Genomic DNA, 17,546 nt, shown 5'->3' on the forward strand with positions numbered 1-17,546 from the left:
AAGAGGGGGGGAGCAGAAAAAAGGAGATTGTAGTTGTGATTAATCGGTGATAGTCAGAGATTCTAGCCCCTCTCAAATTGCATACAATAAAGTGTGGTAAAAGAGGGTGGAAAAAAAATTGGAAGTGCTTTCTATTTGTAAGAGGGCTAGCTTGAATCTGTTCCAATATATATATATTCTGGTTTTTAAAGTAATTGCATGAAATACACAGGGTTATGTTTTTTTTAAAATTAAAAGTGGCATGGAGGAATTATGAGCCACTGCAGATAGAAGTGTGCCTGTTATCTAAGATTATTTTGTATGATTTCAAATTTGAACAGTTAGATCATATAACATAATGCTGTGAGAACTAGTCTGTGAAACTTACATATCTTAGATATTCATGCTTTCATTTGCAAGAGTTTCGTTATCTTTATTCTTCCTAAAAAAAGTTAATCCTGTAGATTTTAGCCAAAGTATAGAGTATTTTGTTTGGTAACATAAAGAGTAAATTGCTGATACTGATTTGGCAAGAGTGTAGTTATATGTCTGTTTTGCAGGCGAATAAATGTTCGTGTGAATGTTGAACTCCAGTCAACTTCAAATCCAATACATAGAAAGGTTTGTATCTCAAAGGCTTCTCCCTTGCTTGTCATGTGTAGTTTTTATTATACAGAATTCCCTGTAGTTATGGTTACTTCTGCAAGTAAACTCATGTGGCAACACATGAGCAATCTGAAGAAGAAGAAGAGTTGGTTCTTATATGCGCTTTTCCCTACCTGAAGGAGGCTCAAAGCGGCTTACGGTCGCCTTCCCATTCCTCTCCCCACAGCAGACACCTTGTGGGGTAGGTGAGGCTGAGAGAACACTGATATCACTGCTTGGTCAGAACAGTTTTATCAGTGCCGTGGCGAGCCCAAGGTCACCCAGCTGGTTGCATGTGGGGGAGCGTAGAATCGAACCCGGCATGCCGGATTAGAAGTCCACACTCCTAACCACTACACCAAACTGGGCTCTCTGGATAGTTGCCCAGGGGCCCCACAAGCATAGGAGCCCCATTCTAATCTATATATGTATTGACAGTTTATGACATGTTTGAATTGGCTTTTACATGTGCATGGGAAAATAATATCCTGACAACCACTGACTTCTAGCCAATTATAGAGCAATTCTATGCAAAGAAATTTCACAAATGTTTGTGCTGAACACATGATTAATAATGAATAATTCATTGCAGTTTCATATTGTGCCATCTTCATCTGTGTGATTTACCAACTGAGTACCACTTAAATGTTGAAGTTTTTATTTTTTCCGTTCAAGGAACATATTATGTGGTCCAGATGTTTGTGCTGGTTAATCTTTGCTGTATACTATGTTTTAAAAATATTTAAACACTGATTTTGTTGGAGGTATCGATAAATATAAGTTTAATTGTATTGGTAATTTACATTTTTTTTCCTGTGAGTGGCTGTGTAGGTAGGGCCCCACTGTACTGCTTTGCTTTATAATGCTGTATATATATAATTTCAACACAAGTACAATTTGCCAGGTTCCCCCAGATGTCCCTTCAAAAGTGGGACAATCTGGTCACCTTACTTCAAGACCATAAGTGGTCTGGGCACATGAGGGACTGTTTAACCCCCTAGGCCCCCACAGGGCTTTGTGCTCCATGGGTACACACATGGAGATCTCTGGTTCTTGAGAGGTTCTTCTGGCCTCTACCAAGGCCTGGGCTCTTTCAGCCCTGGCCCCTGCCTGGTAGAATGAGCTAGAAGAGCTGAAGGCCCTGCCAGAACTTCTTCAGTTCCACAGGACCTGCAAGACAGAGCTGTCAGGCATTTATGGTTGAGGCCAGGTCATAAAATATCTGGCCCTCCTTCAGTGCCTTCAGGCATCTTGCCTGTAGTACATCTCCCTGGCACATATATACAACACCAACTTTGCAGCTGGTAGGGGATGGTGGTTGGGGCAGTAGGAAAATTTTAAAGTGTTTGTTGTGGTTTTATGGATAGAATGTTATGAGGTGCTGCCGGCTAGCTGGTCTGGGAGCAGCAGCATATAAGTCCAATAAATAAATAAACAAACTTTAAAGCCTTCCCAATAACAGTTTTGTTGGAGTAAGTATATTTCTACTGAAGACTTCAGCTCACTGCCAGCTGGCTGCATGTGGAGGAGTGGGGAATCAAACCGGGCTCGCCATTTTAGAAGCTGCCATTCTTAACCACTACACCAAGCTGGCACACTAGAAGAGAGCACTGACCTCAGAATTAATATTTCTATTTTAATTTCTTGATACAGCTTGTGTATATAGTACATAGAATTGTTCATCACTTCTGTTAAAAACATTTAATAGGCTGTTACTCAGTGCATTAATATATAGGGAATATATTGCTCTGGCTAGTTTTATAGTTGTTTTTTTTTTAAACCTAAACTCTGTTTTAGGACTTGATTGTTCGACTAACTGAGGATAGTGATCCATTTTTTCTATATAACCTTGTCATTTCTGAGGAAGATTTTCAAAGGTAAGCTTTCATATTAAATGTACAGATAGGAATATGTTTGGTATAAAAGATATGCTCAGGTACAGCTAAAAAAATTAAACAGATCTGACTGTATGAATAGATCAAACTATTAAAACTTTTTGAGTTCAGGCTTATTCTACTTTCTGTGTGGCAACCATAGATCTACAAAACAACTTATCACCAAATGTCCTCTGAAATAGAACTGTTTTATATACCTTCCTTTATGCAAAAGATGTCATCTATTTTTCTGGTAAACCATTCCGAAGTATTGGTCATGGGCCATGGCACAGCAAAATACCATAATGTGACTATTGTCAAATAGGCAGTCCTGGAAGAGGGAATAATGAGAAGGTTGTCTGAGGAATATACCAGGCTTGATATATATGATGGCCCTAGGACATAAATGGCTTTTAAGGTTGTATTTAGACTGTGAATTGGACCCTGAAGCAAATAAGTTAACAGAGCTGTTGGTGGAGTGCAAGAGTTATATATTCCAAGTGGCTGATCTGAGACAGGAGTCTTTGTACGAGTTGCTACACCTGATATACCTTCAAGGGCAGCCTAACATAGCAGATGTTATAGTAGTTCATTCTGATGATACTGTGGATCAGTGTGATTAGGACAGTACAGACCACTTGCAAACTAGACATAATTGAAAAACAGTGCTTTTAGCAACAGTGCCAACTTGTTATTCAAACTCATAACTTGATCTACTGAGAAAAACTTAGCTCCATCTATGTCAATACCAGCCAACACTCTTCCTTTCCAACCAGCATCATTTTGGTCTTGTCTGGACTAAGCTTCAGTTTGTTTACCATAAACTTCTACAGGGTCACCATCTAGACTCTCTAAATGTCCTAGAGCTGACTTGGATCCATCAGCCTCTTGGGTTAGACCTTCCTAATTGATCTGACCACTGCATAGGTTGAAATATCAATCTCCTTAGCAGATCACCAGAAATCATTAAAGCAAACCAATAGCTATCCTTAAATTTGGTTGTGGTAATGGAGCAAGTGGTGGAGTAGTCAGCCACTGTGGATCAGTGCAGATGGCTTGGTAAGGTATATTTAATCTGTCAGTGATATGCCAGCATGGGGAATGGGTATCATTACATAGTAGTGTAGTGGTAAACTGAACTGTGTGTTCATTGTGTGATTGTGTTCAAAAAGGTGATTAAAACATGCCTCTCTGTTTCTGTTTAATATCTCAATCATGCCATTACTTCTGTACTTAAAAAATTATTAGTAAATTTATTTAGTAGCATCAATATAATCTATATATGTTATGTAGATATTTATATTACTTTTTCCTTTGTATATGTAGCTTAAAACTTCAGCAGAGTCTTCTGGTAGATTTTTCTGCTTTTCCTCAGAGATTTATAGATCTGCTTCAGCAGTGTATACAAGAACAAAATAAAGATATTCCAAGGTGAGTAAAGAACACAGAGAGGAAAATGATTATCCAACAATATAATGTGTCACCACAGTGTAAAGCTCTCACTAGTCTATAATTTCATTTGAGGTGTAAAGTAAACAGTATCAAGTAGGGAGCATGATTCTGTTTGTTCTGTTTTGCTTTGCAATCTTTATGTAGTGGCTAGAATACAATTATTGTGGAGTTGTCTTAATCTGTTTTGCGTTTCCACCATATGGAAGCCTTGTTGCCACTACACTGAATTGACTGCTGCAGTGGCAATAAGAAAAGTATAAAGTCATCGTAATGTCCCTTTATCAGTCTGCACTTCTATATAGAGGCTTACCTAGTTCATGCTTTGTAATGCATTTTCTCATTCTCTTCAGGTTTCTGCTTCAGCTGGTCTCATCAGGATCTAGTCTAGAACACACGCCTTCATTTTTAAATGTGATAGAGACAAACCCATTTAAACATCTTACTCATTTATCACTTAAATTCTTACCAGGAAATGATACAGATATCAAGAAATTTTTGGCAACCTGTTTGAAATGCATTAAGGTAAGATGAGGATTTGAACTGCACATGCAGGAATACTGTCCTCTTTGCATAATGATTATTGTTGGTCATTCATTTAAATGAGAAATTAAAATTAAAAGTTGTGGGCTTCCCCACTGCATCTTTTGCTGATACTGTGCTTTAGATTTCCCTTATAAAGATAGGAGAATGATAAGATAACCTCTGCCTCAGTTGTGCTTGCTTTTAGAATTGAACAGATGTCAGTTTATTTTTTCCACAATGATGGAAAGAGAAGGGATTCCAGAGCTTAACTAACTTTAACTCCCATATTGGGAATGTATAAGGTAAAGGTAAAGGTATCCCTGTGCAAGCACCAGGTCATGTCTGACCCTTGGGGTGACGCCCTCCAGCCTTTTCATGGCAGACTCAATACAGGGTGGTTTGCCAGTGCCTTCCCCAGTCATTACCGTTTACCCCCCAGCAAGCTGGGTACTCATTTTACCGACCTCTGAAGGATGGAAAGCTGAGTCAACCTTGAGCCGGCTGCTGGGATTGAACTCCCAGCCTCATGGGCAGAGCTTTCAGACTGCATGATTGCTGTCTTACCACTCTGCGCCACAAGAGGCTCTTGGGAATGTATATTTATAGCTATTTTGCAAAATAATGTCTAAGTTAATGATTTTCTAAAACTTTGATTTTACTTGTTTTCTACTATCCTGTCACTTCCCACAAGTGGGCTCGAGATGGTTTACAATAATAATGATGCTGTTAAAACCAACACCCCTCCCCCTAGCATCTTAAATACCCTCCTCTTGGCTAATCAGATTGTGGATGGCCAAGCTACTAGTGACCTACCTGGCCCCAGAACACTAACCCCCAGTGATTCAGCCAATGGTCACCTCTATGCTGGATTTCTACCACTTGCTCTATGCAGGCCTACCTTTGTCCCTAACCTGGAAACTCCAACAGGTGTAGAATGCGACAACCAGGGTTCTTACAGGAATACCTTGGAGGGCACGCATTTGGTCCACACTCCAACATCTGCACTGGCTACCTGTTGACTGCCAGATCAGACTTAAGAAGAAGTGTTGGTTCTTATATGCTGCTTTTTGTCTACCAAAGGAGTCTCAGAGTGGCTTACATTCGCCTTCTCTTTCCTCTCCCCACAACATACACCCTTTGAGGTAGATGAGGCTGAGAGACCCCTGATATTACTGCGTGGTCAGAACAGCTTTATCAGGGCCATGGCGAGCCCAAGGTCACCCAGCTGATTGCATGTGGGGGAGCGCAGAATCAAACTTCGTTCGCCAGATTAGAAGTCGGCGCTCCTAACCACTACACCAAGCTGGTAATTACCTTCACGGCCATATGTGGTATGGGCCCTGAATATCTGAGAAACCGCCATTCTACCTATGCCTCCCAAAGAGCATTACACTCCATCAGCACCAACAAACTGGTGATCCCTGGTGCCAGGGAAGCTAATCTATCAATGATTAGAGCTACGGATTTCTCGGTCTTGACCCCCGCCTCGTGGAATGATGTCCCAGACGATACCAGGGCCCTGCTGCAGCTGGAACAATTCTGCAGGGCCTGCTAGAAGGAGCTCTTCTACCAGGCTTTTGGTCAAAACAAGTAAACAAGCCACCAACCATTAAGCAGATGCCCCCATCAATGGCACCAACAGAAAAACAGAACCACAGTGCAGTGGGGACTTGACAGGTTTCACTGTTGAATGTTTATTTGAATCAAGATGTTTATTGTACTGCATTGCTTTATGAGAGTTACAATGTAAACCACCCGGAGCTGAAAGTGAAAGAAAGCAAGAAAGCCAGAAAGCCAAGGAGAAGGAGGGAGGTCCATATTGATTCATATTAATGTGATTTATCAATTATTTATAGGAAGAAAAGATGCTGCTGGAACAAAAACTTAGAAAGACAGAAGAGGAACTTACTCGGCAGCTGAGCTATACCCAGCAGGTAATAGCAATGTTTCAACTTGGGCCATTTTCCAGCATTGTACCTGCCTGCAGGAAAAAACACTGTTGCTTTACTCTTTCTTTCACATCCTTATCTTGGCACTTGATGCTAATGAAGAGCATTTTAAGTCTCGTAGCACCTTCAAATCAAAATTAATAACTTTATTGTGCCATGGATTTTGTAGTTGTAATCATACGTTATTTGATGTAGGCTCTTCTGTGATTTTTCTGAGACACAGGTGCAAAGTTCAGAAATGGTCAATAGAACAATCTCTGTTTTGAGATACATTTTCAATTAGAGCAAACCCTATCCATTATAATCTAGTAAAGCAGTGGTCCCCAACTTTTTTATCACCGGGGACCACTCAACGCCTTTTACTGAGGCCCGGTGAGGGGGTAGTTTACTCCTCTACTCTCAACCACTGCCCTAATGCTCTCTGATCGCTATGGTAATGTTTAAACATCCCTTCAAAATAAGATACAGACACGCCACAACAATGAACATAAGGATCATTTTATTTTCATGGAAATTTTAACTCATGACAATGACAAATCAATGGGAACCCTGAGCTTGTTTCTCTGCAACGAGATAGTCTCATCTGGGAGTGATGGGAGACAATGACACCCGAAGTGTGTTGTAAAGGGCCGGGGGGGATGAAGTAAAGGGCCAAGGGGGTGGGGGGAGAAGGCATCCTTGGGGCCCACCTCCAATTAGTCGAAGGACCACATGTGGTCCGCAGCCCACAGGTTGGGGATCGCTATAGTAAAGCATTGGAATAATATTGAAGATTTCTGACATACTTGAGAATTTAACATACAAGTTCTTATTTTCTCAGAACTTGTCAGAAAAGAGCAGGGAATTGGACAAGTTAAGAAATGAATGGACATCAAATACATCATCCTTAACCAACAGACATACTCAGGAATTGACTAATGAGAAGGAGAAGTATCTACAGGTATGCAAACAAAAGGCTATGTACGTTTAGTAGAAACTGTACAAATGTAGTAATCCATTAAAGTGCTTGTTATTGTTCTCATCTGAATTGTTTTGCACTGCAGATGCAAGCACAGTATCAACAGCAATATGATCAACAGAAGAAAGAACTTGAAACCTTGCATCAGAAAACGGTCCAGCAGCTGCAAAACAGGCTGAAGGACCTGGAGGCTGCCAACAAGGAGCTAACAGAAAGGAGATACAAAGGCGATTCTGCTGTCAGAGAACTTAAAGCAAAACTATCCAGCATAGAAGATGTATGAATTGTTAATTTACTGAGATTATATTGGCACAGAGTTAATTATATCCACAGCCACTAGTCATACATAATATGACCAATTAAAAGTCTAGCTAATATTCGAAATGATGATGGTACTTCAGTATTGTGGATGAAACATTCTATTTTAAAACTATTGCTTTTCATATAGAATAATTCTTAATGCAGGAATGACTGTAACTTTTTTTTTAAAGAGTATTTAAAAAAATATTTTCCTAACATGCTAGGAGTGTCAAAGAACAAAGCAGGAAGTTATCTCACTGCGTCGAGAGAATGCTACTCTAGATGCAGAATGCCATGAAAAGGAGAAACAAGTTAATCAACTGCAGACACGAGTGGCTGTTTTGGAGCAGGAGATCAAAGACAAAGACCAGCTTGTTATGAGGACAAAAGAAGTACTGGATGCAACTCATGAGCAAAAGGTTCTCCATCTCTAAATTTACTTAGCTTGGAATAACGCAATAATAGAACTTAAATATTGGGGGGGGGGAATTAATTAAAGAGCATGACTAGGATCCCAAGAGCAGTTGTGGGTGTTCAGGATTTGCATGTGTCTTGTGCAGCATGAACTCTCAAAAACTCATACCACATTTATGCTGTTAATGGTTATACAATTAAAGTTATAAGATTAAAATGTTAGAAGTTCAAAATTATAATGTATTCTCTGTATTGTTCTATGAATTCACTTTAAACTGGCCTGAGCTGTAAGAGAGGGTGGTATAAAATGTAATAATTTAAATAAATAATATATAAATGGGTCACACTAATTTTGAGACAGACATGTTCAGCTTGTGGCTAGGTAGTATGAATTAACTAGATGATTCTCTGGTCTGTGGTCAAGCTTCTAAAACTCCAGCCATACTGCATTCCGCGTGCTTTTAATAAGCTTTAGGGATTATTGTAGGCAATGCATGATTTTAAGGAAGGGCAGCTTCTGTTGAATTGCTAATGTTTCAGATTTCTGAATGGGAGTATAAATGAATGTGTTTTGGTTTTCTTTGAGATTGATTGATCAGTATGAAACATAGCTTTTGGTTATTTCTTCCTGTGCAAAAAAGGAGTCCTCTAATAACAATCTTTTTCTTTTATTTAAAAAAAAGGCAATTTTAGAAGAAAATACAGAAAAGAAACAAATTCAAATAGGAAAACTAGAAGCGACATTGAAGTCACTATCAGCTGAACTCCTTAAGGTTTGTTCAAACATACATTTGTCCTTGATGATGAGACTGGTTTTCTGTGGCCTTAACATTCTAAAGCACAATATTGGTTTTTTAGGCTAATGAAATTATTAAAAGATTGCAAGGAGATGTAAAAACTTTAATGAGTAAATTGAAGCTGAAAAATACAGTTACAATTCAGCAAGAAAAACTCTTGGCTGAGAGAGAAGAAAAACTACAGAAGGAGCAAAAAGAACTGCAGGAGGCAGAAAGTTCTCTTCGAGAGAAAGAGCAAGAGGTACATTAAAGTTCAGATATATCCTGGAAGTGTTTGAACTGGGGCTTGTTGGATTAATACTTGAAGCAGTTTATATGAATAGCATCTATGGGCTAGATCTGGTGGGTTTGTTTTTCAAATGGCAGCATCTTATTTTGGCAGAAAGCTCCTTGCAGCAATGGAAACCCTGCCATAAAGAGAACAAGTACATGGAATCCAGAGTGTTATGTCTGGATTCTCAACAGGTACATGATCTAGAACAGAGGTCTCCAAACTTTTAAAGCCTGCAGGCACCTTTGGAATTCTGACATACTGTGGGTGGGTGCAGGCACAGAGTGGCTGTCACAGGAAGCAGAGCCAGCCACAAAATGGCTGTCCAAGCTTACCTTCAATCTCATAGTGAAGATCCTTGTACTGTGATGGCAGTTGCTGCCAAAGCAAGAGAACCAATCAGAAGGCTTGCTGGACAAAAGTCCCATCTAATTCTACAAACATTTAGCAGGCATCAGTGGAACATGCTGGCACCACATTGTGGGCCTCGATTTAAAGCAATGTTTAGCTTGATCTCTCCCCCCCCCCCCAAAAAATGCCTTTTATACTTCGGATAGAAGATTATATTTCATTTTAGTGATACTGACTGATTTCAACAGAAGACTATACCCTTAATTTGAGTATATTATGACATCCAGTCTGTTTAGTTTCTAAGTAATTCAGTATTGGTGTTGGCGTAGAAATGTTTAATGTAAGTAAATTAGCATGGACAGTAAATGTGCATACATTTCAGGTGTGCAAGCTGCAGGAACAATTGGAAACTACAGTACAGAAGCTGGAAGAAAGCAAGCATCTTCTTAAAACAAATGAAAATGGTAATTATATGAGATGTATTGGCCAGTAGAGATGGACACAAACCTAAAAATACCAGTTTGGTTTGGGGTGTTTTCCAAGCAAAAAGGACAGGTGAAATGGCTCATAACCATTTAAACCCAACAGCTGATGGGTGGATATTTAAATGGCTAGCAGCCATTTCACCAATTGGTTTTGCTTTTAGGGAGGAGCGAAATGGACTGGTGAAATGACATGCAGCCATTTCAGCCTAACAGTAGGGTGAATGCATCCGTCTGCTGTTAAGCTGAATTGGCTCTGAGCCATATCACTGGATCATTTTTCTCCCCCCCCCCTCCACTTGGAAGGGGGGGAGCATAGAATCATAGAATCTGTAACCATTAGTGCCTTTAATATTTGAGAAAAGGCACTAAGGGTGAAGTGCTGTCCAGATGGGCATCTGGCACATGTCTGGTGTCCCGATACTGCTTCCGGCTGAGGAGGCCAATTCGGCCCCTACAGCGTCAACCCCCGGTAGCTGGCCGCGAAGCACACCCAGCAACAGTGGGCGGTGGACCTGCGGTGCCTTGGCCAGGCCACCGCTCCAGACGCTCACCAGCTCGGCGGCCTGCCAGCCGCCTCACCCACACAGACACCACCCTACCTGTGGCCACTGTGCCCTCCCCCCACTAGTGCCCCTTGCATCCCTGTGTGCAACGGGCTTTCTTGCTAGTCATAGAATAATAGAGTTGGAAGGTACCTCCTGGGTCATCTATCCCAGTGGTCCCCAACTTGCGGGCCGCGGCCCGGTGTCGGGCCGCGAAGGCCATGGCGCCGGGCTGCGGCACCCTCTCCCTCTCCCCGCCCCCGCAGTAAAAAACTTCCCAGGGAAGCTTCTTACTGCGGGAGGGTGGGGAGAGGAAATCAGGGCCGTGCATCACGCATGCGCGGGCCATGCCTGCGCATTGCACACGCGCGAATGCATCATGCGCAGCCGAAATCGCACATGTACGGTGCGCGGGCGCGGTCCGCTGCCCTGCCGGTCCCCATCCTCAGAAAGGTTGGGGACCACTGATCTATCCAACCCCCTGCACTGTGCAAAAGATTGGGTTTAAATGGCTTGCAGGTATTTAAATCTAACAACTGATGGGTGGACCCACGCTGCTTAGCTGTTAGGTTTAAATGGTTCAAATAGCTTAACTGGACAAAAGTCCGGTAAATGTTTGAGGAAGGCACCTTCCCAAAATATTAGTTCAGTGGCTACAAACTGGGCAAAGTTTGTGCTGAACTTCAATTTGTGATCCAGTTTGTGCCTATCCCTAGTGGCCAATGTTTGTGGTAGCTTATATACTCTTTTGAATTTTTCTTATCAAGCTCACCATTTGAGAGATTACCTTACTTAGGAGCTGGGCATTCTGTGCTTATGATTTCTGTGAGTATTCTATTTTTCTTAGGCTTCCTATTCTGTAATTCAACACACTAGAAACTAAATTTTTCTCATATGGTTTCCTAAGCACATACTTCAACTACAGGTTAGATGTGAAATAGAAATAAAAGGAACTGAAAAGCAAAGTTCTTGACTGGTATTTCTCCATACAGTTATCACGTGGCTAAACAAACAACTGAATGAAATTCAGATGACAAAGAAGCAAGAAGTATTAGGAACATCTACTTCTCCTAGTAATGCTACTACAAGAACTGGCATTTCACCTCACAATATGGTAACCTCGCAAACATTTTTGTCAGTATGTTTGTAAACCAGTATAGCCGATTGTGATGCGAAGGCAGCCAATGACAAATCACCTCTGATGTCTCTTGCTTTGAAAACTCAATGGGGTCACCATAACGCAGCTGTGACTTGATGGCACTTTCCGCCACCACGAAACATGGCTGATTGTGAAGCTGCTATCTAGTTACTTAGAAGCAAGTCCAAGCCAATCAGTTAGGCTTGGTTCTTAGAAAAAAGGCCTAGGGTAGGACTGCAAGAATATATATTTTGTGCACCTGTCCTGAATGAGGTTTTGGCTTTTAGGTTATAATACTCTCTCACATGCTCAGTAATAGGAGTGGATGTGTGGCTTTTGGGGGGAGCGGGGTTTGGTTTCAAGCAAATAAAAACATACTGAATAAAGACTGTCCAGGACTATGTTAACTGAAGAGCTTTGTATGTGATAAATACCTGATGAATTTCCAGTGTGTTTATTCTTAGAGTTAGAGGCTTGAAAACAGATGTTGTGCTGTCACTGATTTGTCTTTATGAGTTTCATTGTGTTCTGCAGATTGACAGCAGAATGCCTTTTCTGAACTCAGGACTTGGTTATCCTATTTCCCCATTGCTAGCTTTTCAAAGCTTCCCAGATACAGCGTCTGTCAAAAGTGCCAGCCAGCCAGCTTCTGGAGCAAAGGCAAGCATCTAAATCTTTTTATGCGAGTCTTTATTTTTTTTAGGGAAGCTATACCCTCAAGTAATCCTCATACCAAAGAAGAAAGCTGCATCTGCAATGACTGTAATTTAAGCAAAATGAGCAGCAAGAGTCCGTGCATATATATAAAAAATATTTCCATGCAAAAAGCATGTAGGCTGCATGAGCAAAAGTTTGACATGCTCAGCCTGTAGCTTCTATTCAATAAATAAGAATTATGACATTCAAGGAATGACCATGCACTAGGTCAGCAGATATGTGAAGTACATGTGGGAAACTTAATTTAAACTGGTATTTTCTTGATATTTAAAATTTGTTTGTATTATCCACTCGGCCTTCAAGGCATTATTTTGTTAACATCTTTAAGAACAATCTCTTCAGGGTTGGTTAATATATGACCAAAAGCATACTTCCAAAATAATGTGTGAAATCTATGCTGTCGCAACAGGTTCATTTCAGTATGCCACCTTCAGAAACCAACCAATGTCCAGAAACTCAGCCAGGACTTTCTGTTGTGCCTACTCATTCAACAAATAAAGAAAAGTGAGTGTTTTCGATAAACATGTGGATCATTGTTGATTGATGTTAAATTTCACTGTACTTATATTTTTGGTTTGAAATTGGATTTGTTACTAGCGTTCACACATCAAGGCGGAACTCAAATATTAATATCTCTTTATTAATTGAATGTATTTTTTCAAATACAAAGAAACAGTATCAGCAGTGTTTTAGAGAGTTAATGATCCATTCTCATTCTTATAACTTAGAACAAGACAAATAATTTAATAATTTATTAATGGCTATGTCCAGTCTTGATTAGATTCCTAGTGTGTGACAAAGCAGACTTCAGTGACAGCTGATTGAAATCTAAGCATCTCTGTGCCCATACTGAGATTTTTGTAGTCGCTGTTCTATTCCCCATGTTGCTCACAGTTTTTGTGGCACAACTGGAAGTATAGGGGGGAAGTCGGGTAAATACGATTAGAACTGTGACCACTGCGGCTTATATGTTATATGTGACTTGTTTGACATAAATTGGGTTTTTTATGGGGATTTTATTTTGTTTTAACTGTTTATGTTGTAAACCGCCCTGAGACCTATTTGGAGAAGGGCGGTCTAAACATTTATTATTATTATTATTATTATTATTATTATTATTATTATTATTATTATTATTATTATTATTATTATTATTATTATTATCATTATCATTATCATTATCATTATCATTATCATTATCATTATCATTATCATTATCATTATCATTATCAATAATAATAATAATAATAATAATAATAATAATAATAATATCACGCGTTGTTGCTTATATGAGAAATATACCCAAATACTCTTTGACATGTTGAGCTAGTTGCATGCATTCATATTCCAGCATTACAGTGGTCTATATAAAGTGGATTTCCAAAGATGTTTTGCTTGGGTGGATGTGAGTAATATCTTCTTGGATTTTTATCTGTGACACTTTATATGATAGCCATCTTCAAGTACTTGAAGGGCTGTCATATAGAAGATGGAGCAGAGTTGTTTTCTGTTGCCCCAGGAGGTCAGACCAGAACCAATGGGTTCAAATTAATTCAAAAGAATGTTCAGTTAAACATCTGGAAGCAGTTCCTGACAGTTAGAGTGGTTCCTCAGTGGAACAGGCTTCCTCAGGAGGTTGTGGGTTTTCCTTCTTTGAAAGTTTTTAAGCAGAGGCTAGAGCCATCTGAAAGAAATGCTGATTCTGTGAACTTAGGCAGATTTTAAGTGGGTAGGCAGAAAGGACTGTGTTGGTGCTTGGCTCTTGTGGCGCTTTTGTGCATGCTCAGAGTAATGCTGATCACCACTTTGGAGTTGGGAGGCAATAACCTCCAGGTCAGACTGGCCAAGGATTCTGCTTGGGAGGGGGGCATCATCTGGACAAGTAATTGAGGTCACTGTGGGTGTGTAGGTAGTTGTGAGTTTCTTGCATTGTGTGGGGAGTTGGACTGGATGACCCTGGAGATCTCTATGATACTGTGAACTTTTCTGTTTGGAAAAGCTGTATTCTAAACAAAACCTTGTTATAGAAAGAATTGATGCAAGCTTTACACTGAAAATGTGTTCTCATTCCAAAATTTGCAGAATAAGTTACTGCACTAAGGTTTTTTTGGGTGAATGCAAAATCAGGCGCTTATCACAGTTTGTTGGTTTTGTGGTCATGCTTGGTGGCCAGCAGCTTACAGACCTGGTGTGTGCAAAGAGCTATGCTGATGGTCCCATTCTTCTAATGGTGGTACTTTACATTAACTGGCCCTAGAAGATGGAGGAGCCTTTGTGTAGAAAGTAGAAAGGCTGCTTGCATTAGGGCAGGCTTTTATCAACCAGGGGTTTGTGAAAACCTGGGGTTTCTTGATGGCCCTGGAAGTTTTTCCCAAATAGTTGGGTGTTAATTAATGTTTTTAATTTGTTAGACATTTCTCAGATGATATGACCATATCTGTCATGTTGACCCCCCCCCCCGTGACCAGTAATGGGCCTGTAAAGTGTGGGAAGGGGAGGGGCCCTGGGTGGGCATGTACACAGCTATGCTTCCTGCCATATTCTGCACGATCGCACCAATTCTGGGGTTTCTTGAAGCCTGAAGAATGTTTCAGGGGTTTCTCAACAGTAAAAAAAAAAGTCGAGAAAGGCAGCATTATTGGAATGAATCATTGGCCTCAGTAGTTTAGAAATCCTGCTATGTTTTTCCAATCTTGGTTAATTCTGCATGCTAGCGTCTGTCATTAACCCATGTTGTTGCACCAGACCTCAGTGAGCGCTATCTTTGTAAACCTTGCCAATGTATTTCTGGAATTTGAAGGCAGTTGTTCGATATTTGTTCTGGGGGATAATAAAAAAGCTTCCGGTTTTAAAAATGTGTGTATTTGGGGGATCAGTTACTTGCTAAAGGAAGTAGACTTTTATAATAGAAGATTTAAATACTAAATCCTATGAACAAATCAAATTAATGAGGAAGCAAGCTCAGGGTAGACAAACTAAAAATCATGTCATCTGTTCTTTTTGACTAGTGGTGAAAATTTAGGATTGGAAGCCAAGTATCTGAAGAAACGGGAAGACAGCATTCCTTTACGTGGCCTCAGCCAAAATGCATTTCACAATGCAGGTAGGCAAGCAAGCATAAGCATTTTATTGAAATGTTCAAATTGCTCTAAAGATTTCTTAAGTATACTAATAAAGGACATACTTTCTTTCCTCATTAACAGGGCATGTGAAGTCATCTGCATTGAAAAAGACACATATACCATCCAAATCCACATTACCTTCTGCATACTTTCCTGGATAGCAGACAATATATTTATTACAGGCAATACATTTATCAGAAGTTGTGGATTTTATTGTTGTTATTGGTATACTAGGGGGACAATGAATGAAGTATAAATTTCAGGGTGCATTCAAATGTGAAAGCTAATATTCCTCTTATTTTTTGTATCGTACTTTATGTGGACAGCATAAACTTCCCCACAAGGACTTCAAATGCTTGTAGGCTAAAACTGATTCTTTACTAATTGTCCATGTCATCAGTACAGAAAAGCAAGTTTTGAATATTCGTTATCAATGGGGCACAACAACTTTTCAGTTCATTTGACCTCAAAATAACCAAGTGGATGCAGGTTCTCATTGGACTACGGCATCAATTCATCAGACCTGGGCATGACAGATTTGAGGCCTGACCATACTGAATGGACACTAGATTTCTTGCCATGCTTTGTATGTGCTGCTGAACTTAGTTTAGTTCCATCATGCAGAATACTATTACAGTGTTTATAGCATTTAGTTTTAAAATGTACATTGAAAATAAACCTTTTCCCTATTGGACTACTGAGGGAGTTATCATATTATTAAACCAGTCTATCTGTTCATGTCAAGCTATAATCCAGCATTTTAATTGAAACAGCTGGAAAATAGAATTCTGCTGCTGCTTTTCAAACGCTCACTTTAGCATTATAATAGCTTTAAAAAGTTATAAAGTACTTGAAAGCCGGTTAAAAGCCATTGTCACATCATGCCACTTTACACTTTGCAATTCTATAGAGGGCCTTCACCCAGCATTGCGAACTTGATCCCAGTCAAAATGGTTTTGAATTACTGTTGAGACCAGGGAAAGGTTTATGAAACTCACTTAACTTGCTCTTTGAAATCAGTAGGAATTGAGCTGTTTCAAGTACAACTGGGTCATTCTTGTTCTATATTTTTACACAAATCCCATCCGTTGCACCAGGGTTCGATTATTATCCTCCCTGCTCTATGCAGATAGAATTGTTATGGACACTTAAGTTCTGTCTATAACGTTTGATCAATATTTTATTAGCTGTACTTTGAATTTTACTTGTAAACCACACAGCAAGGTAGAAAAATTTAAAATGTTTATATTCTGGTCTTTTGGGTTAGTATCTGGGCTGGACTAAAATTATAAACAAACTTGGTATATGTTTGTGTTTTAACACCTTGATGACAAAGCTGTGATTCTGTAATTTACAGGTGTGTAAATACAACTAAAATAATTTGCGACAAATCATTTTTTGCAGTGTAAAATTTGTACATTTGTTTATAATCAGAATGCAGTGTTCTTATCTGTATAAATGGTCTCGTACGTTTTTTAATAAATTGGATTTCCTATCTGATGGTGGTAGGGTGAACTGTCTACACTAAAATTTTGTGTGTGATATAGCTATGTATTCCTAATTTTTGTTTTTATACTTGCTTCGAATGAATAATAAATTGACTGTTTTAGTAATGTTAACAAGAGTTTTCCCAAACCTTTTAAGAGTGGGTGTATTTAGTGATAAGATACAGTTCTAATTCAGGGGATGAAAAATGTAGCAGAAGGTTGAATGTGTACCTGCACTTGCTCTATATGTAGCACTGTTGTAATTTATACAGTACTGGGTCTATTATATTGAACTTTTGCTAGAATACTATAATCCTTTCACACTGGGGGGCTGGGGAAAGGGGAACATGGTAGCTAAATCACACCAGGCACAGCTGTAATTGGGGTCTAGATCAGGGATTGCGGTTGGGTTATGTCATAGAAATAACTCTTGTTCTCTTCTAAGATGCTCTCTTCCAATTGACTGACAAGGAATCTATGTCCCTTTTGGCCCTCCTTGACCTTTGATACCATTGTTCTAGACCAACCTTTTTCAACCTTTTG

The 17,546-nt window shown here is 39.7% G+C and overlaps 1 protein-coding gene across 1 annotated transcript in view; it reads left to right on the top strand.

The window, feature by feature from the left end:
• SASS6 (SAS-6 centriolar assembly protein) overlaps positions 1-17,151 on the top strand; it is a 20,183-nt gene extending 3,032 nt beyond the window's left edge. The window contains exons 2-17 of the mRNA XM_077332880.1: positions 540-600; positions 2,422-2,501; positions 3,825-3,929; positions 4,301-4,472; positions 6,329-6,406; positions 7,242-7,361; positions 7,465-7,656; positions 7,904-8,098; positions 8,777-8,866; positions 8,952-9,131; positions 9,895-9,976; positions 11,532-11,653; positions 12,212-12,337; positions 12,804-12,898; positions 15,403-15,497; positions 15,598-17,151. Of these exons, the coding sequence (XP_077188995.1) occupies positions 540-600; positions 2,422-2,501; positions 3,825-3,929; positions 4,301-4,472; positions 6,329-6,406; positions 7,242-7,361; positions 7,465-7,656; positions 7,904-8,098; positions 8,777-8,866; positions 8,952-9,131; positions 9,895-9,976; positions 11,532-11,653; positions 12,212-12,337; positions 12,804-12,898; positions 15,403-15,497; positions 15,598-15,677 (1,873 nt within the window). The 3' untranslated portion in view covers positions 15,678-17,151. The remainder of the gene's footprint in view (positions 1-539; positions 601-2,421; positions 2,502-3,824; positions 3,930-4,300; positions 4,473-6,328; positions 6,407-7,241; positions 7,362-7,464; positions 7,657-7,903; positions 8,099-8,776; positions 8,867-8,951; positions 9,132-9,894; positions 9,977-11,531; positions 11,654-12,211; positions 12,338-12,803; positions 12,899-15,402; positions 15,498-15,597) is intronic.
• The last annotated feature ends 395 nt before the right edge of the window (positions 17,152-17,546 follow it).

The sequence above is a fragment of the Paroedura picta genome, chromosome 4 (assembly GCF_049243985.1).
Source record: "Paroedura picta isolate Pp20150507F chromosome 4, Ppicta_v3.0, whole genome shotgun sequence".
Taxonomy (NCBI): domain Eukaryota; kingdom Metazoa; phylum Chordata; class Lepidosauria; order Squamata; family Gekkonidae; genus Paroedura; species Paroedura picta.